This window comes from Eumetopias jubatus, unplaced genomic scaffold (genome assembly GCF_037043125.1).
Source record: "Eumetopias jubatus isolate StellerSeaLion01/CBP00866 unplaced genomic scaffold, mEumJub1_p1.0 scaffold_6, whole genome shotgun sequence".
In the NCBI taxonomy this organism is placed as follows: Eukaryota; Metazoa; Chordata; class Mammalia; order Carnivora; family Otariidae; genus Eumetopias; species Eumetopias jubatus.
The window spans coordinates 106,412,508-106,433,999 of NW_028274812.1; the positions used below are offsets into that span (position 1 = coordinate 106,412,508).

The following is a 21,492-nucleotide window of genomic DNA, read 5'->3' on the forward strand; positions in this document are numbered from 1 at the left end:
ACTGCAGAGCTTTGCCCCGCTCTTTCACTCTCACTCCTGCCGATGCTACCTCGCTATTACTTGACTCTGCTAAAGGAACGGCCCATTCTACAGGCCATTCCATCCCCTAATTCTCATCCGCCGCCCCCCCACACACACAACCTGGGAAGGGGGAAACAGAGGTGACAGGAGGGACTCAGACCCACTGCGCCCACCAGGGAGCTTCTGCTGGGAGGAGGAGAGCATGGGGGAGGTGCCACACAGGGGAGGGAAGTCAGTGAGTCATCCGCAACTTTATTATCCACGTTTGATTTGTACAATCTTTGCGCTTGGAAATCCACGACAGAAAGGCCACAGTGTGATGCACCCAATTGACAGAGACCTGTCTTCTCCCCAGGCAGGCCCAGCCCACCCCCACAAGCCCTTGTCCTCGGCACATACGGAGACTTCCAGGTGCCCTCCGAGAGTCCCCATCGCTCTGTGGCTGCCCACAGGAGTCACATCAACCCCCAGGGCCACAAGAGGACCTAATAGGTTCAGGCTGAGCCCCATCTCCCATCCTCCCCCACCCTGCTGAGGAGTCCAGAGCTTCCAGACCCGTGGTCTTTCCAAAGGATGGGTCGTGGGCTGCAGCCACAGCCTAGGGGTGCCTGCTCTCCAGGGACTCTTTCCAACAAGCAGGCGCCATGCAGAGCACCAAAGGGGGCTTGGGAGTGACTGCACTTGTGTGCCTGTCTGGGCAACCTAGAGTCTGTCTGTGCCTGACACCCTCTGACAGTTCGGGAGTGCAAACGTGTAGATGTGAGGGTGTGAGTGAGTGAGTGTGTGTGTGTGTGTGTACATAGCCACAGCTGCTAGCAGAAGTTCTAATTAGAGAAACAAGAACATTCAGTGTGAAGTTTAATTTTAGAGATTAATTTTCTGGTTTTCGTTTTCCCTGGCAATCAATAAAGCTACCAAGAAAATAGACCAAAGAATCGCTTTCTCTCTAAGTCTGTGCGTGTGTGGAAGGTGAGGCTGTCTGTGTAAGACCTAGGCAGAAATGGTCAATACAGGCAAAAATAATAGTAGGGGGTCCCCTGTCCCCTCCTCCCAGCTCAGGCTCGGTCTCAGGAATGGGCCCGAGGGAGAAGGAGCTGAGTCCCTCCCTCCTTGGAGCCGGGAAGTGGCCAGGCTGCCTCCATACAAGGGCAGGACATCCCGGTGCCAGCTGGCCAAGAACTGGGGCCTGCGGCCACGGCTCACCACCTGGACCTCACAGATGTCCCCTCCGAGGAAAGAGGGGTGCTCCAACCGCCAGGGCCCCAAGGAGCACAGACTCGGGGCCCAGAAAGGTTCAGTGCTGACAAGCAGGTGGCCATGGCTGCCCAGGCCCAGGGAAACCTAGTGGGCAGCTATTCCCTCCTGCCCAAGCCTCCCCTTCTCCCGCCTCCTCTGCCTTCCCACTCAGCCATCTCCACAGGAAAGGAAAGCTCAACCCTGATGGGCCATGGGCCACGGTGTCCCCACAATCTGTATCTCCCAAGTCCCCCAGGGAAGGGGGACGGGGAGCCAGAGATGTTGCATAGGTGACGGTCATGCCCTTGGCAGCTGTAGGCCTGGCTAGGCTGGAGGAAGATGGGAGAGGAGGCTGAAGGAGGGGAAGGAGGAGCTCATATGGCTCAGACAAAGTGAGGAGCATCAGGGGTGAGCGATGTTGGCGGCCCAAGGGTTATCCTCTCCAGCTTGAAATGTGAGCTCAGTCCCTGGGCACTGAGTCTGCTGGGAAAACTTCAGCCAGGGGAGTTGGGAGGGCAGGGGGTTGCACACAGACATGCACACTGAAGCACATCAGGGTGGGAGTGGTGGGAGAGAAAAGGCCGTGTCAGAGCTTTAGGAGAACAGGACGTGGGACCAGCGCCCTTGGGTGGTGGCAAGGTGCCCTTTTGAAGACCCTGGGGCACGCTGCAGGGCTTCAGCTCATGGGATAGAGGAGGACAGAGGGAGTCGGGCAAGATTTAGAGAATTTCTGTCTCTGACCCTGCCACTGGAATTGAGTATTTCTCCAGTCAGGGCTCATGAAGACATCCTCAGCCCTGCAGAGGTAATGTGTGGGGACAACAGCTCTTCACACCACCACCCCCCAAGTCTGGGAAAGGCAAGGGTCGACCCAGACACCCCCACCTTTGGAGGTCCTTTCGATTTCCCTCCACTGCCCACTCCCACCTGCTAGGAGAGCCTCCCTTTGTCACCCGGGTCTGTCTCCCACTCTTCCCACCCAGGCATTCACCTTGACCAGCTTTAATGGACACGCAGGTGAGGGTTGTCTCACCCCCTTAAGGGAGAAGCCCTGCCAGAACCCCGATCAGGAGGCTGCTGCCAGGAGGCTGCAGAGTTTAGAGACAGGACTGAGGTACATACCCTCCACATTTCGCCTCCCTCCTCCCTGGGCAACTGCTCTTCAGGGCCAGAGGGCAAGAGGGAAGGGAGGAGAGTGACGCGTGCGGTGTGAGCACAGTCCCTCCAGGACCCACACTCCAGGGACCCAGCAAGATAAACAGCAGTGGACGGAGTGGCAGAAAGGAAACCCCGATGTTTTGGGGCCAGCGCCAAGAAGAGAAGAGCAACATTTGCACGGTTTTGGGATGGAGCATCGGGGCTGACATCCGGCCCCGGCCTCAGACCCACTGATTTCATTAGTAGGTTGGAAGCCAGCCCGGCTGTTCACCCAAACCACCGCCCCCTCCGTAGAGAGAGGCACTGGTGGGCCCAGGCAGCGAAGGAAAAAAGCCCCCTCCTGCCTCTAGACCTCCCCAGCTGCACAGCGAAGGCCTCGCCCTTGCGACGGGCCCCACGCGGTGCCACAGCACAGTCGCCGCTAACAGTCAGAAGATCCATTGAAAGGCTGAACGGGAAATCTCGAGTGTGCGAGTGTGCGTGGAGGGAGGGGAGGTGTCCCCCTAGGAACTGAGGGGCGGGGCTGGAAGAGCCGACCGTGTCCAGGCGGGGTTCCCCGGAGCCGCCCTCCGCCCTCCCACCCGTCGGTCTCTTTATGTACAGGAAAGGCGGGGGGTGGGGGGGTCCGGACCCCATCGGGGTCCGTCCCGCGCACCCTCGCCTCCCTGCTCCCCGCGCCGTGCCCAGCACAGCCTCAGTCACCATCACGACTCCCCCCACTACACGCCAGGGGCACGGTCCGACGAGGGGCAGGAGGGAGGACGGTGCGCCTGCCGGGGCGGGGTGGGGGGGGCGCCCGGAGGTCACAGTGAGGTCTCTACGCAGGAGCCGTGGCGGTGCAGCGGCCGGTGGCTGTGGCCCAGACACCCCTCCTGCCGGTGCACGATGAGGACCGGGAAGTAGAGGGCGTCGTGGTAGGGCGGCGGCGGCCCGGCCTCCTCCTCGTCGTCGTCCTCGTCGTCCCCCATGCTGGCCTGGCTCGACAGGCGCGTCTGCTCGGTGGGGCAGCTCGCCTCGTTGACGCTCCCGCTCCGGCTGCGCCACAGGCAGCTGCGTCGGGAGCCGTAGAGGCGGCCGAGCGAGAAGCGGCTGCCCCCGCAGCCCGGCCCGCCCCCGGGCCCCGGGCCGGCCCGCGGGCTGGCGCAGATGCTGAGCGCGCTGCGCGAGAAGATGGACGAGCTGCTGACGGCGCGCTGGCAGTGCTCGCAGCTGCGCCGGTACGGGGCCACGCCCGCCGCGCCCGGGCCGCCCACCCCGCCGTAGCGGCACGCGGGCGCGTACCCGCCGCCCGCCGCCCCCGCGCAGCGCGCCCCCAGCCCCGCCAGGTCCATGAGCACCGCCTCCGAGTAGCTGGGCACCAGCTGCTGGTTGGAGCGGATGTGCCACTCGAGCTCCGTGCTGTCCACCGTGTTGACCCGCGGCAGGCGGTGCGTCAGCGGGGGCAGCAGCTCGTCGCTGGGGCTCAGGCCGCCGCCCGCGCTGCTCGCCGAGCCCGGGCCCTCCAGGCCGAAGAGCTTCTCCACGTGGTAGTGCGCGTAGGCCGTGCGGTACTCGGCCAGCACGCGCAGCGGCCACGACAGCGTGAGCAGCGCCGCGGCCCAGAAGGCCGACGAGCAGGCGTACCACGGCGGCCGGGCCGGGTCCGGGAAGGCCACCATGAACTCGCGGAAGTCCACGTTCTTGAGGTGCATGCCCTCGCGCGCCTCCATGTAGTCGTCCAGGCCCTCGTTCTCGGCGAAGAAGCGCGCGCGCTGGCATAGGTAAGCATTCTCGGCCTCCACGCTGGCGAAGCTGAAGCACTTGGTGAAGCGCAGGCGCGTGGCCGGCGCGCCCTCCAGCCCCACCAGCGCCTTGGACACGTCGCGGACGCCGCAGCGTGCGTAGTCGAACTCGGCCTCCGCCACGTGCGTGTTGACGCGCTCATGGTAGACCTGCGGCGCCGGGGAGGGCGGCGGGAGTCGCTTCTGTCGGCTCACCCTCGTCCGCCCCATCGCCGCTCTTGCTGCCCGCTCAAACCCTAAGCCTGCCCCGCTTTAGAGCCCGCTTGGAGCCCGGTAGGATCTTACCATCTGCTTTACAGAGCAACGCAGGCCCTCAGCGTCATCCATTAGAGAGGAGGATGGGCTGAAAGTCGGACCTTCCCCGGATGCATGCTAATTTTAATTAAGCCCTGCTTCATCAGGGGGTCAGGCGCTGGCCCTGAACTGCCCGTCGGGCTTGCCCGACCTTTCCGCCCGGTCTCCCAAGTCCCACGCTGCCCCTTCTTCCCTTTTACAGGTGTGTTCACAAGTGGGCCGAGAAGGGCCCTGTCGACCGGTCTCCTGTCTCTGGTCTCCCTTTTCCCACCTTAGCTTTCACCCAGCCCCCTCCGTGATTCTCACAGGCCCCAGGCTTCTGTTTACCCATCCCAGTACTGAGACAGAGGTCACTCTCCACTGAGAAAATTTCCTCTTCTTCCAGGGCTCTAATGATGCCTAATCCTGGCGGGTCCAGGAAGTGCTAATTAGCCCCCGCCCCCACCTCTCCATGGGGCCTCCCGTGCCTACCTCCACCTCTTTGCCAGCAGACTCCCACCTCCGGGAGCCCTGGACTTGGGATCCAGGGCCCTGGGTTTGAGTCTAGCACTACCACTTAGAAGCTGCAGACCTTGGGCAAGTCAATGAGCTTAGGATTCCTTACCTGTGAAAAAGGACCTGGTAGCAGCCACCTCACTGAACGGGTGAGAGCATGCTGTGAGAGAGTGCATGTGAAGCCATCTCCAACCATTAAGCACTAAGCTGAGATCCTGACAGACCCTGGAGCCAGACTGCCTGGGTTCAAATCCCAGCTCCACCACGTACTAGCTGTTTGACTTTGGGCAGGGTACTTAACCTCTCCAGGCCTCAGTTTCCTCATCTGTAAAATGTGGATAGTAGTTACCTACCTCATAGGGTTGTTATGAGGATTAAAGAAATAATTTGGTATTTATGATGTATGTCGGGCAGGGCCTGGCTGCTAAGTGTTTGCCGTCATTATTATGGTTGTTACTGCCCTCCTGTTTCAGTGTCCACAAGAGCTCACTGCTGCCTGAGTTCCTCCCCCTGGGGGCAATCAGTCAGGGTCCCAGTGCCCCCCCCCCAGCCCCTCACCTGGGTGGTGGTGTAGGCGTCTCCATTGCGGTATCGGGTGACCTGGCGGGTGCGGCGGACATAGTGGTAGCTGATGGCCTTCCACCAGATACAGGGCGTGGCCTGCTGCATGCGGCCCACACGCTCCCGCACGCTGCTCACATCAACACGGTGCTGCAGCTCATGGCGGGCTTGGCAATGCCAACACTCCACCAGGTAGACGGCGTACAGCATGAGCAGGAAGGCCAGGGGGATGTAGACATAGCCGTTGGAGCAGGGGCTGTCGTGGTACATGAGGCTGTTGCCCTGGTAGGCGCTGCTGAAGGTGAGGCGGGTCACCGTGGTTACGTGGCACCAGGCCACGGCCCCCAGACAGCCGTACATGAGCAGCGAGAGTAGCAGGCACTTCCAGTGGGACTCACGGCAGAGGGACTTGGTGAAAGAGGGCTGGATGGGACGCTGCTGCTCACATGGGCAGGGGAAGGTCCGAGATGAATGGGGAGTGAGACGGAGTGGTAGGACCCGGCACAGAGATGGATGGAGGGGTGGAAGCCAGCATCAGAGATGACAGGCAGACAGGGACGTGGAGAGAAAAGGTAAGACCAAGATGGGAGCCGAGGACCAAAGATAAATGCAGAAATGACCCAGAGTGAGGCACGGGGACAGGAAAAGAGAACAGAACACCAATACAGGGAAGTGTGGAGAGAGACAGACACCCCAAAAGGCAGAGAGGGATCAGAGCCAGAGACGGAGGGAGGAGGCCCGGGTGGCAGAGAAGACACAGATGGATAGGATGGCACCCAGAGAAACAGAGTCCAAAGGCAGACATAAAGATGGCCATGAAACAGGAGGTGTGGATGGGGAAGACAAGGGAGGACAGATAGGCATCAGCGAAGGCAGGTCCCCAGCCAGGACTCCTTCCAGGTGTTCCAGGAAAGTGGGGAGGGACCCACTGACATCACCTTCCCACTTAACAGGTGGGACCCTCACATCTTCCCGATTCTTTGAGTCCTGGGTTCTGGAGGAGCCAGCCCTCTTTGACCCATCCACCTCCCCGTCCCTCACAGACAATTAGTCTCATACCTCCTTTGGAGGGGTAGGGGGTGGGTGCTCGGGAAACCCCAAGCTCTGACTCTCCCCACAGTATGACCCCGAGGCCCCCTGTAAGTCTCCTCCCTGGACCCTGACATCCTTCCCCTGTTCTAAGATGAGAGGGAGAGGACTGGCATCTCTGAGTAGAAGGCAGTCCAGGAGGAGACATCCAGAAGGGCAGAGACAAGTGGCTGGCGAGCGGGGCTGTGAGACCAGGTTAGGGGGGTAGGGAGGAAGACGTTTGCTGTCCAGTCATTTGTCAAAATGATTCTTGGGGCTCTCTGGGGGCCTGTTAAAACACTTGGCCCACTCCGTCCACGGTCACCCCAGTGAGTTGTTTACACGTCTAGACTGGGTGCTCCTGAGGGCAGTCTCGTTTTCTGCATCCTGGGTGCCCACCATGGTGCTGGCATCCAGCAGCCACTTAATAGATGAGAATTGAGTTGGATTTCTGGTGGTGGGCTGTGCTTTCCCACTCCTCCTTCCTGCTGTCTAGCTTTAGGAACCCTCCCCCCAACACACACACACACACACACACATACACACACCACTGAGATCCTGATTTCCTCCAGTTCCCCAGGCCTGACCTGGAGTCTAGCCACGGAAAGGGAGAAAAGGGTAGAAAGGAAGGGCACAGTCACAGACAGCGGGCCCTGGACCTGGTGTGAAATGAGAGGAAAGATCTGGAAGTGTAGTTAGGTAGGTGGGCTAGGCAATAGCACACAGCATATACAAACAAGATTAGGGTACATGTACCACCCTTCCAGGAGCCTTGTCCTTGAGGGGTGTGTAGATGTGCACCTCTGTGGGCCCGCCTGAGTGTGCACGTGTCCCATTGACAGCACATCTGAAAGGGTCTCTACCTGCAGGTCTGTCCCTGCCCATGTGCTTCTGCCCTAGTGCAGTGTGTGTGTGTGTGCACGAGTGTGCATGGGAGATTGGGGGAGGGGAGCAGTGCTACTGGTACCTTCCTCAGTCTCTTTGTTTCCAGGTTCAGAGGACTGAAGAGTAGGGCCCCCAACTAGGGATATGCTTATTTCCAACATTCTGAAGGATTCCTGGGCTTAGGGCCCCCCCCCCGGGAGTGGGGTAGCTGCATGGACACGGGAAGAGAGAGGTGCACTCACACACTCCCAGTGACCCCAGGGGGAGTCGCCTCTGTACACATTTGACCTTCTTAGGACCACAGCTCAGGTACCACCACCATTTCCCCATGGTACTCTCCTGCCTCTGTAGCCCCTACAAGTCGCCCTTCCTGGCCTTCAAGATAGCATCCCCTCCGCCAAACAGGATTCCTGCCACCGTCCCCACCCCATCCGCCCGGGGTCCGCGAGGCTCCACCCCTAGGCCCCTCCCCCTGCCCAGGACCCCCCCCCAGCCCCGCCCCCGGCGCAGCCCCTTCCCCGCCACCGCGGACAGCTCCGGCCGCCGGTGGGGGCATCGGCGCGGGACTGCGGCTGCGGCGGCCGACTCGGGGTGCGGGGCGCCGGCCGCGCTGCGGCGGAACAGGCGGGGGCCGCGCGCGGCGGGGAATGGGGGGCCAGGCTGCGGCCGCGCCCGGGGAAGGGGCGCCGCCTGTTCTCACCTCCTCTCGGGCGGGGCCCTCGTCCGCCGCCGCCGCCGCCGTGGGCTCTTCCGGGACCCCGGGGCCGCCACCTCCGCCGCCGCCGCCGGCGCTCTCTCCCGCGGCCGAGCCAGGGGGGGACATGGCGTAGAGGGGGTGCGTCGAGCTCAGGGCTTCCCGGGGGGCTGCCGGGGGCCGAGGGCATCCTGCGCGGGCCCTGGGGAGGGGGCGGGAGGGGGCGGGGCCCTCACTGCTCCCCACCCCCCGCCGGGGGGAGGGGGCCTGGAAAGGGCACCGGGGGTAGGGAGCTAGGGGCTGGGGGGTGGGGAGGCGGGCTGGGGGGCCGGGCCGGGGGTGGCCGGGGCCGGGGGCGGGTGTCACCTTGAGGCCCTCGCGGCGCCGCTCCGCCTCCCGCCCGCTCCCGCCGCCGCCTTTTGTCTGAGCGGAGCTGGAGCCAGCGCGCCCCCCCTCTTCCTCCCAGCGCAGGAGCCCCGCCCCTGGCCCCCCAAACTCCGCCTTCCTCAAGCCTACCTAATAGCCACCCCCCAAAGAGGAGAAGCAACAGGGGCTCCCCGCACCCCTTTCCCACTCTCAGCCTTGCTCACCGCACCACCCCCCCCCCATCCCGGGGAGATCTGTGCAGCAACTCCTTCTGTCCCTTCTCCGTGGAGGGGGCACCAGAGGTTCAACCAACATCCCTCCCCATCACTGGTTCCCGCAAGTTCCTGGGGCCGAGGGTGGGGAAAGGAAATTGAGCCTTGGAACCCTAGGGAAGATCCTTATTCCCAGTTGGGTGGTAACGGTTAAGGCCGGAGCCAGCCTTCAGAGGCCAGACCCAAGTGAACAGAGATGGAATCGGGTGAAAGGGAAAGGACTGGAGCTAGATGTGAGAAAGGACTAACAGAGGGCAGAGTGGGGAGGACATTAGAATGGGGCTTCACAGAGCCATTTTCCTTCCCTAGAGAAACAGTCCCAAAGAAGCAATGAAGCGTGTGCATTGCCCTAGGCTGGAGATCAGGAAACCTAAGTTCCAATTCTCAATCCTGGCTCTGCCAGTAAGGGGTTGTGTGACCTTGGGCAAGTGCCTTCCCCTCTTTAAGCCTTAGTTTCCTCATCTGTGCATTGAAGAAGTCGCCTGGACAATCTCTAAGGCTCTGCCCTTCTTCTGTGGGTGTAGGAGGCAAAATCATAGACCCCAGGCCAGGCTGAGTGACTGCAAGTAGCCCACCCCTTCCTGCCATCCACCCACACTGCTTCTCCCTATACTGCCTGGGACTGGCAGAAAGAAAACTGACATGCATTCATTCATTCCTGGATGCATCCATTCAATAAACAGGCATTGGCTACCTACTGTGTACCCTGTTCAGAAATGAAACATACAATATTCTACCCTCAAAGAGCACAAAGTCTAATGGGGAGGGGGCAATCATTATGATAAAATAGTATAAGGGCTATGCATATTCAATCTGTGTGTGCACACTGTGGAATCCTACTGTGTGCCCTGTGCTACATTAGAGTCTTTGACGTATAGTAACTGGTCCCCCATTTACCCACAAGGAACCAAGGTATAGGGAGTGTGAATGATTTACTCAAGGTCACCTGCTAGTATTCACAGAACTAGTCCTAGAATCCAGATCTTTCCCATTCCAGAGGCCATGGGGCTATTTGTGGGTAGGAAGTTAGCTTAAGGCAAAGTTTTGGAGAATCTAGTCTTTGGGACAGGGGACGAGCGCACCGATCTGCTGGGATGCTCACCTGAGGCAGAGTAGCCACTGCCTCTGTCCCACCCCTCCACACACACACCCACTCCTGGTCCTGCCTCCATTTTCCTGTTCTCCTCTTTCCGGGCAAAGTGAAGGTGGCTGACTGGCTGTCTCCTGCTTCAGAACCATCCAGCCCACATGATCCTCCACGGGTCAGTCATTCTGTCCTCCAGACCCAAACAGAGGAAGGGTGTGGTCCTGAAGAGGCAGGCCTCGCCCCTTTTCTCATGGCATAGAAGGAATCTCACTCGGTGGCTCACTCCAGCGTCTCCCACCCATATTTTGTGGGAAGCCCTGCCTCACATCTAACTCCAGCCCCTCTTCTGGTCTCAGCCAGTTCCACCTAGTTCAGTCCTCACTGCAGACAGAGTGCAGAGTTCCTAGGCCTGCTGTTTCCTAACCCGGATAGGAGGCTCACACTCCCCATTTAGTTGTTGTAATCTTGCTCCTGTTCCCCACGCCTACTGCCTGCCTGGCTCCACCTCAGGGGGGCTTTGGAAGAGAGCTGACCCAACTCCTTTTGACCAACCCCAGAGCTCCCAAGAAATAAAGGACCCCTGACAACCCTCCCCCTTCTCCATTCACACACATCACCCTTCCTTGGAAGCTCAGGGGAAAGAGGGGTGAAGGGAGGGGGGCGAGGAAGGAGCCAGCTGACCAGCTGGTCACCATGGCAACGGGGCCTGTTTCCTGAAGAGGAGCCTGGCTGGGGCGGGTGGAAGCTGGGAGTGGGGGTACTACAAAGGGAACCAGAAAAGAAAACAGCGGAGAGAGAAGAGGACTGGAGGGGCCGAGGAAACAAAGGGCCCTGACCATGCTGAGGCCCGAGTCAGAGTCCCCAGGTCACCCTTCCAAATGGCACTGTATGGTCCCTCTCTCCATTCTGAAGTGTCCCCAGAAGGGCTTCCTGTCAAGAGTGCAGGCAGGGTCTGGAAGCCGCGCGTGACTCAATGCTGACCTCATGTGGCCAGAACAGGGGCTGCTACACACCTGTTGGGGTTCCAAGCAAGACGTGGGATTGAATTGGGATAGGTTTTTCCTTAAATCCAGCCTCTGTCTGAAGGAAAGGGTGGTCACTGCATACTCCTGAGTCCTTGTGTCCTTGCGGTGGGTTCAGACACCCCAACTCCTTAGACCTTCATGAAGGAAACAAAGTTTCATTGAAAATGTTTTTCAAAGTTTTGGATTAGGGACAGGAGAACCTGGCCCTGTCCTTCCTGACTGGTTTGATCTTGGGCAGTTCAACTCACCTCTCCGGGTCGCAGCTTCCCAACTTTAAGATGGGGATGTGATAGTGCCAGATCTGAGCCCGTGTAGTGTGGGTCTTGAGTTCCTGACTGTATTTTTGCTCTAGTCTTTGAGGATGAGAGAGGAACATGTCAGGGGAGGAAGTTGAGAACATCTGAAATCACACTGACCTCAAGGAAGGAGATGCCTCAATTTCCTTGGGCTTTCCCCTCGTGGCTTCTAACTGCCTCATGCTCAATACATCCTCTCCACTCTGGCTCTCCACAGGGATGAAGAGCAGTGGGGCCTCTCCTCCCGTCTGCCCACCACTCTTCTCTCTTGACTCACCCCTCCAAGCACACACACACTAGGTACCTCTCTTCTCCCCAGCCCTCTTCCCTTCCCCTCACTCCACTAGGTAGTCGACCCCGCTGTGTGCCCCCACGGCACCCTGTTCTCCCTCCTGTCTTAGTACAAGCACTCTGTATTATCATTGCCAGGGAGATTTTTGAAGGCTGGGACCATGGGACATTTTTGAATGGGGGTAGGATTAGTGGTTGTTGGTTATTACCATTACTATGATACTTGGTTTTGCTTCCAGCAGAAAGACCAATGTCAGGCATATAGGAAAAGCCCCACACATGTTTGTCAAACAGAGGAATAGATGGATGAATAAAATGAGGTTACATGGAGGAGGGCAGTAGAAAAGCTGGTTCGTAGCTGTCTACACTCACTCCAGCTTCCTTCCCCCAATGCCAGAGCTAGAAAAGGGAGATGTTCCTTTGGGGATGATCTTCTAAGGTCATTGATGCCCCTGGGTTGATGGCACTTGGGGTAGAAGATGAATCATGGGGCACAGGTTGGGGCTCACCATGTGGGTGGAGTTTGCCTACAACCTCCCTAGGCCCTTTAGACCCAGGGAAAGCAGGGACAGGGAAGGAGGAAAGATGTGCTGGCATTGGGGCTGTGGCTGTGCTGGAGACCTCAGCAGAGCATGGCCCAGCATGTCTGGGGCCTCCCCATCCTGGCCCCACCATGAGGAACTAAACTTCCCTGACCACTAGGAGTAACCAGATGTTGTAACTGCCCAGAGCCAGTGTTTCATCCCTGTGAAGAATGACCACGCTGCTTTTTCAGACAACAAAAAAACATGACCACTCTGCATGTTTTTTAAGACAACAGCTTGCCTGAGAAAACTCACTTTCAAAAAAACCAAACAAACAAACAAACAAAAAACATCCTTGGGGCGCCTGGTGGCTCAGTCGTTAAGCATCTGCCTTCAGCTCAGGTCGTAATCTCGGGGTCCTGGGAACGAGCCCCACATCGGGCTCCCTGCTCAGCGGGAAGTCTGCTTCTCCCTCTCCCACTTCCCCTGCTTGTGTTCCCTCTCTCCTGTGTCTCTCTGTCTGTCGAATAAATAAATAAAATCTTAAAAAAAAAAAAATCCTTGTGCCCAATTCTATGTGATCTGGGAAGTTGCTGCAGGAGACCCTCTATCCAGGACCCAAAGGGAGAACTGGTCCTTTAAAGACAGTAAGTATCCCCTTTCTTTCCCTGCCCAAACGCCCGGGCACCGATAGATGAGAAAACCACAGAAATTGAGAGAAATGGGTAGGAGATAGGAAGCAGTGCTTTCCCTGCAAGATGCCCAGCCTGTGCAGACGATTAAGAAATATTCCTTTAAAAGCAAACGAAAAGGGGCGCCTGGGCGGTTCAGTCGCCTAAGCCGCTGCCTTCGGCTCAGGTCATGATCCCGCGGTCCTGGAATCAAGCCCCCATTTGGTCTCCCTGCTGGATGGGGAGCCTGCTTCTCCCTCTCCCCCTCCCCCTGCTTATGTGTGCTTTCTCCCTCTGTGTCAAATAAATAAATAAAAATATTTAAAAAATAAAAAATAAAAACGAATGAGTGGATGGAAAAAAGGAAGAGATGGAAGAAAGGAAGGAAGGAAAGAAAATGCTTGGAATTAATGAATGCAAAGAAGGAAGGGGAAAATATGAATGCAGGGATGGATGGATGAATGAATGAATGGGTGAATGAATGAATGAATGAGTGAATGAGTGGGTGAATGAATGAATGAGTGGGTGAATTAACGCATGAGTGACTCAGGACCGGGTAACCCCTGAGTCGAAGCCAACGCAGAGGGCGGGGTAAGGGGGATTCCGGAGGGCGGGGCCTCGGTCCGGAAGCGCCTGTCGGGGGCGGGGCCTGAGGGGCGGGGCAAGCGAGCGAGTCCGACTGGGCAGTCCAGCTGCGCGGAGTAGCCGCTGCCGTGGAAGCTTTCCCCGCTCCGAGGCTCGCCTGCGCTTCTCGCCGACCCCTGGGGCTCCCGCAGCCCGGGAAGGAGGCCACTGCCGGCCGAGCGCCAGCTCTGCAGGGCGGACCTGCAACCCGGAAAGGCGGCGCGGCGGAGCCCGGAGCCGGATCCTACTCGGACCTGGCCCCCGCGGGCCGGCACCGCTGGCATGTCGGAGGCGCGGAAGGGGCCGGACGAGACAGATGAGAGCCAGTATGACTCGGGCATCGAGTCTCTGCGCTCTCTGCGCTCCCTGCCCGAGCCCACCCCGACCCCAGCCTCTGGGCCCTCGGATGGCGGAGGCCCCCAGCCCTGGACTCATCCTCCGGGAAGAGCCGAGGAGCCACAGAAGGAAGATACAGATGGGGAGCGAGCTGACTCCACCTATGGTTCCTCGTCGCTCACCGAGCCCCTGCCCTTGTTGGGGGGCACGGAGACCGAGAACCCAGCCCCACGCTCGCCGCTCGCCGCCGCGGGGGCCCTGAGCCCTCAGCAGCTGGAAGCACTCACTTACATCTCCGAAGATGGAGACACGTGAGTATGGGGTCTAGGCTGAGACAGGGACCCCTTCCAATTGATGCTAACTCCCGGCCTGCCAGGATCTTCAGAAACAGGCCGGGAACCCACGCTGTGAGGATCCCTCAAGACACCCGCGCTGGAAGGGGCAGTCCCCACTCTCTCTTCCAAACTCCAGACTTAACTCTCAGCCCTCTTTTGAGCTCTGGCCAGAACCGGACCAGGGGCCCTGGCATCATCTCTCTGCCCTCCCTTTGGGAGGTGGGCAGAGCTGACAGGGCCCTTACCAGATACCTGGAACCCCAACTAGCAGCTTGGAAAGCTACCAATAACCCACCCTTGGAAGGGAAAATTCCCCTGACCAGTCCAGGGTTTTTGTTTTCTTTTTTTCTCGCTGGGGGAGAGGGCATCCTTGTTTGCTCAATATCTGGGATTCCCAGCCCCTGACCTCAGAACACCCTGTCTCAAGGAACAAAAGGTGCCAATCACAGGTTGCCAGTGGGGGTTATGAAGCGAAGGATGTGGGTACTGCCAGGGTGCAGAGCTGAGGCTAGCCCTGAGAAAGAGGGGGTGAGCCAGGCTGGGGCACTCTTGCCCCAGCAGACAGACAGGCGGCTGGTTGCCCAGCTTACTTCCTTCTCTGCTGCAAAAGGGGAAGTGAGGGCTGGAGTCAGCTTTACCGACACCCTCCACCTCCTGAGCCCCCCAAGTCCCCCTCACTTGTCCTGTCTGATCCCTTTACTTTACTCTTCCTCCCCCAGGCCCAGGTGAAGTTTGGTGGGGACTGGGCTGGGGGGCAGGCAGTTGAAGTAAGAAGCAGTTTGTGTGGGAGGGACTGGCCAGCTGAATATTTGCCCCTTAGGAAGAAGAAGCACTGTCAGGTGAGGATTTGGAGGTGAGAAACAGAGTGGAGTGGGCTGGGGTCCCAGATCGGGGATGCTGGAATGAATGGGGGTAGGGACGGTAGAGGAGGCCGCAGGTGTCTGTCCTGACCTGCTTTTTGGAGATGGGAGGGTCCTAATCCTGGGTTGCCTTTGACAAAGATAGGCTGTGGACCGGGTGGGTGGGAGAGGAATGACCCCAGGCCTTTCTGTGACCTGCCCAGATCAGCAGCCCTCAGGCCCAGAACCAAGACTGGGGGGGGCTCCATGTGGAACACCTATGACTGACCTTTGACCTAGGGATTGAAGACTTCTGACACTGCTGTCCTTTGTTAGCCTCTCTCTCTCTCTCTCTCTCTCTCTCTCTCTCTCTCTCTCTCTCTCTCTGTCTGCAGCCTTTACCTAGTTAGAGACAGGTGTTGTGTCTAGACTGTGGAGGTGGGGTGGGGTGGGGTGGAGAAAAGGTGTCAAGACTCCCCAGGAGGTCCCTAGAGGGGAGGGGGCACTCTCTTCCCTCAAGGGTGTCTGGCCTATGGGACTTATGGAAGTGGGAAGAGGAAGTGGGAGGAGGGGAGACAGGGAGAGAGGGAGGTGGCTGCAGGAATGTGACCTAGAGAACAGGCTCTGGCCGAGGGGATTTCCAGAGCGGTTCCTCCCGCCCTCCCTCCGTCACTCTCTCCTGCCGCCTGCCACCAAGCCTGCCCCCCTCCTGCCTGAGCAGCCCCCTCCCCAGCCCAGATATGCCTTTAGCCAAACTACCCCTCAGGGCAGTTCATGCCCCAAGGCAGCTGATCTGGCCTAGACCCTCCAGCTCTGGCTTTCATTTTCCCCACCTGATGTGGGGAAACCCCAGGACTGGAACTTCCCCTCCCAGCTGCCCCCTCCTACCTTAGCAAGAGGCTAAGGCTCTTTGGCCCCCAAGAGCCGCACATTTTCTGCACTGCACAGACCTCCCCTTGGAAGCGGAGGCTGAGTGGAGGGCCTCTGGTCAGGCCCCACCCCGCCTGCGCTGTCTGCAGACTGACCCTCTCGATCCCCCTGTGAAGGGCAGCAAGACGGGATGCCTCGCTGGCTCCTGGCTCCTCTTCCAAGAGCTGCTGTTTTCTCGCCCCTGGAATGTGTAACACTGAGTCGCTGTGAGTGGGGGTAACCCCACTCCTGCCCTCTGAGTCCTCCCTGTTGGGGTTGGCGGAGGTGGGGAGCTCAGGCCCGGAAACCACCTCTGTGCTACCCCAGCAGCTTTCAGTTTGGCTTTGAGCTCTAGCCGGCCTGCCAGGGCCCTGGGGCCAGAGGGGAGTGGGGTGTGGGCAGGCTGAACAGGAAGGACCGTGTCCCATCAGCACCCTGCCCACGCTCCCACTCTGCCAAGGCCAGAGATGGGAACTTGGAGCTCGCAGCCCCAGGATCCTGGCTTTCCTCACCAACCCTGACTTCCTGGCCCGAACTCTCACTTCCTACACCTACCTACCCTGTGAGTGGCTTCTTAGAGATTGATGTGTTCTTCCTTCTAACCCCAGGACCCCAGGACCCTAGCTCACTATCTAGGGCCCGAGCCCTGACACTAAACCCTGTTCCTGCTGCCTCCCCCTCCCAGGCTTGTCCACCTGGCGGTGATTCACGAGGCCCCAGCTGTGCTGCTGTGTTGTCTGGCTTTGCTGCCCCAGGAGGTCCTGGACATTCAGAACAACCTTTACCAGGTGGGTGGGGGGAGAGGGTGGCCTCTGCCCAGATACCTACACCTGCCCCATTCCTAGCAGCCACATTAGGTTGCACACTCCGGAAACCGGATGCCAGGTGCTGGGATAGAAGCTGGTGATACAGACATGAGTAAGACAGAGCCTCTGCCCACAAGGTGCTCGAGCCTGGGCGAGGGGGCTCATGTCAACACCTGGTTACATAGCACGGTGACAAGAATTGTGATAGAGACACATACCAGCTACTGTGGGATCTAGTGTCTGTGGGGGCAGCCAGGGAAAGCTTAATTCGGGAGGAGGCATCTGCGTGGAGCCTTAAAAGAGGAGTACACCAGGTGGAGGCTGCCTGGTACCTCTGTCTTTCCTCCCTCCAACCTTCCCTTGTCACCTGGCCCCTGGGGATAACAGAGGTCTCCCCAGAGGGGGAGGGGGTAGACCCCGCCGCCATCTGTCCTTTCTCCAGGGGCTGTGGGGACCTGCAAGAAGAAAGGGGCCCACTTCCCTCACCCTGCCTCCAGAAACGGGGGTCCCAAGAGCTTGGTGGGCAGTGACAGAGGGAAGGGTTTAGCAGCATTTCCTTGGAAGACCAGGGCCACAGCCTTTCTAAGCTGCCCTCAAAGAAGGTTCTGGCAGCTCGTAATTCCTGGGTCCACCCTAGCACGTTCCCAGAGGGAAGAGCATGCTAGAGTAGCCCCGGGCCCTTGTGCCCACAGACAGCACTCCATCTGGCCGTACATCTGGACCAGCCCAGTGCAGTTCGGGCCCTGGTGCTGAAGGGGGCCAGTCGGGTGCTACAGGATCGACATGGTGACACAGCCTTACATGTGGCCTGTCAGCGTCAGCACCTGGCCTGTGCCCGCTGCCTGCTGGAGGGGCGGCCAGAGCCGGGCCGAGGACCACCCCACACCCTCGACCTCCAGCTGCAAAACTGGCAAGGTATGGGCGGCCTCAGGGCCCGTGGGATGACAAGGGGGCAGGAGATGGACCCGTTCTAAGCACATAGGTGCTCGGTACATCTTTGCTGAATGAATGGATGGATGAATGGATGGATGAATGAATGAATGAATGAATGAATGAATGAATGAATTTGAGAATTTACTGAGAGCCTGCTGTGTGCAAAAGAGAGAGCTAAACCTTGCCCTCAAGGTATTTAGTTTAACAGAGATTAGATGAACTCATTAATTCACGTAACAAAAACGTACTGAGGGCCTTCTATGTGCCAGACATTATTCTGGGAGCTGGACTTGCGTCTGTGAACAAAACAGAGAATGATGGAGGCCAGCAGTAAGGCTAAGCAGGGAGTTCTCTAGCAGGTTAGCAAGCAGTAAGTCCAGTGGGAAAAGTAGAGCAGAGTGAGAACTAGAACGGCAGGGTTGCGGGTCGGTGTGATTTTGAAAGAGAATGGCCAGGGAAACCCTCGGGGAGCAGGGACATTTGAGCAGAGACTTGAAGGAGGTGAGGGATGTCACTCTGAATCTAGGTCTGGAGGCAGAGGGGGTTCCATGCCAGAGAGGAGTCAGCAGAAAGGTTAGGGGAGCCCAGGGCAGGAGGTGGACCCTGGGGAGGGGCTGGGGCCTGGGGATCCTGGAGAGCTGTGAAGAAGGTGGTTTTGGGACAGGGCTTGAAGGCGGGTAGAGTTTGAGAGAGGTGGGGGGGAGGGAGAGAGAGAATGGGGGAGGGGTGTGGGGGGGGAGGGTGCGCCTGTATGTGGGGTGTCACTCAGCCACCTAACCCCTGAAGCATGAAAGTTTCAATAACATGACTCTGAAAAGGTGGAAACTTTGAGTTCCTTTCCCCTCAGACTTTTGAGGGGGTTTTTTGGGTTTGTGTTATAACAGTCCTGTGATCAGAAGCACTGAGTGGGCAGTAAGTCCCTTGGGGCTGAGGGGCAGGGAGGTCCCTGAAGGCGGGGGAGAGAGTGTTAGTGGATGCAGATGAGCAGCCCCCACCCTCACCCCATCCCAGGTCTGGCCTGTCTCCACATCGCCACCCTGCAGAGGAACCGGCCGCTCATGGAGCTACTGCTTCAGAACGGAGCTGACATTGACACGCAGGTGAGGGGGCCAGTCAGGACCCAGCCCGGGGCCTGCCCCACCGCCTGATCCAGCCCCGGGTCCCCTGCCCAGCAGTCAGAAGTGGTGGCACTCACCTTATCCAGGGCCCAGCAGGATGCATCTCGAGGCCCCTTGGCTGACCTCCTTATTCCCCTCCAGGAGGGCACGAGTGGAAAGACCGCGCTGCACCTGGCTGTGGAGACCCAGGAGCGGGGTCTGGTGCAGTTCCTGCTCCAGGCTGGTGCCCGGGTAGACGCCCGCATGCTCAACGGGTGCACACCCCTGCACCTTGCGGCGGGTCGGGGCCTCAGCAGCATCTCATCCACTCTGTGCGAGGCAGGCGCCGACTCCCTGCTGCGGAACGTGGAGGACGAGACTCCCCAGGACCTGGCTGAGGATGTAAGGGGCACAGGCTCGGCTCGGCTCTGCTCTGCACGACCTCCCACACCCATAGCAGAGGCAGGCGCTGTAACAGCTGGAAGGGCCAAGGAGTTGGGATTCCGGAGTGTAATCCACAATTCACGACTCTGCCACTCACCAACTGTGGGACCTGGGGCAAGCCTCTGCCCCTCCCTCAGCCTGTCTTCTTAGTTGGTCAAGACCAGGGAACTCAAACTTGGACTCTAATAGGATCAGTGAGGCCAACTAGGTGTAAGACAGGGTGGTGGGGCCTGTGGGCGATCAGAGGCTATGCCCAAGGGTCACTCTACTTGGCTTCAGCAGAGAGACGCAGAGGAGGAGTGGGCCCAGCACTTCCAAGTCTTGGAGTTTTTTTAAGAGAGATGGAACCTAGATTTCCTGTACAGTCTTTCCCATTTTAAAACGTTCAGTGTAAAAAAGTATTCGGGGGCGTCCAGCTGGCTCAGTCAGTAGAGCATGTGACTCTTGATCTCAGGGTCATGAGTTCAAGCCTCACTTTGGGCCTAGAGCTTACTTAAAAGAATATTCAAAAATATTTCATAAGTACTCCACCCCATTGCCAAAAAACTCTCCAGACCTAAGGGCTAGATCATCTCTGGGGTGCTTGTTAACTCTGCTATTCTGACATTATCTTAGAGGGTGAGGGCTTGTTTAAGGCTTCAGGGCTCTGCCTAGCCCAGAGGGGCCTCTATTTGGGGGATTAGTAGGAAGTAGGAAGATTTGTTCCCCGATGTCCTTTAGCTGTCATTTGGTGGAGGGGAAAAGACCCAGTCTGTCTCCCCAGCTCCCTTCCTCCACTGCTGCCTTTTCCCCATGGGCCCTGATCTTGCTTCTCTCCATTCTCTTTCTCAGCCCTTTGCTCTTTTGCCCTTTGATGACCTGAAGATCTCTGGGAAGCCACTGCTGTGTGCCGACTGAAGCCAGGGCAGAGTCTGGGGCCCCGGAGACTCCATCTCTTCCCATCTGGAAGCTGGAGCCATAGCTGCTGCAGTTTGGGCCCAGACAATGTGCCCTCTTGGTGTCGTGGGGACTGCTGAGGCCACAGCCTGGGGCCAGCACAGTCCTGAGCTGAGAGGAGGGATCACAAGTGAGAGAAGGCTAGTCTGGAAGGAAGACCTTCCTAGGTGGACGGGGATTCTTGAAGACTCCCAAAGCCCCGGGTATCCTGGGCGAAGCCTGTTTGACTCTAAAAGATGGCAGGGACTCTTGTTTCTACCCATGTCTGGTCAGCCTGAAACGGCCAACCAGTAGGAAAACATGGACTCTCCCGCGCGAGAGGAGAGAAACTGAAATCAGCAAGCAGGACCCTGAGGGGTTCCATCTCACTGCTGTTGAGGACTCTTAAACACTGTTGTTTAAAGACTTCACACAGAAGGCCCTGAACTGAGCCTTTGGGGAAGGGGAAGTTTCAATAACATGACACTAAAACAGCAGAGACCTTTAAAAAGTTTCCACCAGCGTTGTTTTGTGCACGCACATGTCCATGTACACTAGGGATTTTTAGATAGGCCTGCCTTGTGACTTTATGGTAGAGACAGAGAGAAGGAAATTGCCACCTGAGCAGGGTAGGACCTTGCTAGGTGCGTGGGGGGGGGGGGTTGGAGGGGCGCTAACAGTCCTCCGGCCTCTCTGTCCATAACCAACTCTTGCCCTTTCTGTGGAAACAGGGATAAAGAGGAGGTGAAATGAGAAGACCGCCCCCCACCCCCTGCGGGAGGGGGGGTGCTCATCACTGCCCTGGAGGGGCCTAGAGAGAAGAGTGAGCCTATGGAGGGTAACAAAAGGGAGATATGGCTTTGTGTGTTTTTCCTTTCATTCCACAAGTTTGAAGTCCCTGTTAGGTGAATATGGTCAATATGGCTATGGGGGAATAAACCAACACAATCTCTGGCCACGTGGATCTTACAGTCTAGCGAATGAGACAGCCATTGAAATCAGAAACATGCAAATAAATATGTAATTACAAGTTGCAGTGGATGCTGTGAAGGAAAAATAAAGTGAGGAGAACACAAGCTGGTGGAGGGCCTTACTTTGGCTAGTCAGGGGAGGTCTCTGAGGCGTGTCCTCGCCGCCTGGGCAGAAGGATGAGTAAGGAATGTGGGGAGAGCGTTCGGGGGAAGGCCTTTGGTGAACTAGAGGACCTGAGGGCAGGCCGGTGGGACTCCGCAGAGGGTGGGTGAGTGCGCGAGGTGGAAGGGCCAGGTCATGCAGAGCCTCGAAGGTCATGGGTTGTTGGGGGACAGAACTGCCGCTCAGCGGAGAAAGGAAGATCTTCCCGTCAGAAATCGGGAAAGGGGTAACGTAAGAGGAAGTGCTTGGGACGCAGAACCTCAATGTCCCCGTCCCAAGATGGCAGGGGGCACCACTAACCTCCCGGGTTGGTTGTGAAGGCTAAGGGCGACGGCGAGGCGGGGTCGGGGTGCGCGGCCTGGGGACTTCCCGCCTCTCTCTCCCTCCCTCCCCAC

General features: G+C 58.5%; 2 protein-coding genes across 2 annotated transcripts; one reads left to right on the forward strand and one right to left on the reverse strand.

The window, feature by feature from the left end:
* Positions 1-253: 253 nt before the first annotated feature.
* Positions 254-8,363, reverse strand: TMEM151B (transmembrane protein 151B). The gene is made up of 3 exons (XM_028097868.1): positions 8,200-8,363; positions 5,544-5,984; positions 254-4,346 (listed from the first exon to the last, which is right to left on the reverse strand). The coding sequence occupies exons 1-3, from the start codon at positions 8,320-8,322 to the stop codon at positions 3,219-3,221; spliced, it is 1,692 nt and encodes a 563-aa protein (XP_027953669.1). The 5' UTR covers positions 8,323-8,363; the 3' UTR covers positions 254-3,218.
* Positions 8,364-13,384: 5,021 nt separating this feature from the next.
* Positions 13,385-21,039, forward strand: NFKBIE (NFKB inhibitor epsilon). Its single transcript, XM_028097648.2, has 6 exons — positions 13,385-13,996; positions 16,454-16,556; positions 17,267-17,489; positions 18,519-18,607; positions 18,767-19,006; positions 19,880-21,039. Exons 1-6 carry the CDS (start codon positions 13,632-13,634, stop codon positions 19,943-19,945), a joined length of 1,086 nt encoding a protein of 361 aa, XP_027953449.1. The 5' UTR covers positions 13,385-13,631; the 3' UTR covers positions 19,946-21,039.
* The last annotated feature ends 453 nt before the right edge of the window (positions 21,040-21,492 follow it).

Excerpts from the sequence above, each read along its gene's own strand:
- NFKBIE (XM_028097648.2), top strand. The coding sequence starts at position 13,632 with ATGTCGGAGGCGCGGAAGGGGCCGGACGAGACAGATGAGAGCCAGTAT. Across the intron at positions 13,997-16,453 it reads ATCTCCGAAGATGGAGACAC|GCTTGTCCACCTGGCGGTGA; the intron begins GTGAGTATGGGG and ends TCCCCCTCCCAG. Across the intron at positions 17,490-18,518 it reads CCAGCTGCAAAACTGGCAAG|GTCTGGCCTGTCTCCACATC; the intron begins GTATGGGCGGCC and ends ACCCCATCCCAG.
- TMEM151B (XM_028097868.1), bottom strand. The coding sequence starts at position 8,322 with ATGTCCCCCCCTGGCTCGGCCGCGGGAGAGAGCGCCGGCGGCGGCGGC. Across the intron at positions 5,985-8,199 it reads AGGGCCCCGCCCGAGAGGAG|CAGCGTCCCATCCAGCCCTC; the intron begins GTGAGAACAGGC and ends CCATGTGAGCAG. Across the intron at positions 4,347-5,543 it reads ACGCCTACACCACCACCCAG|GTCTACCATGAGCGCGTCAA; the intron begins GTGAGGGGCTGG and ends CCGGCGCCGCAG.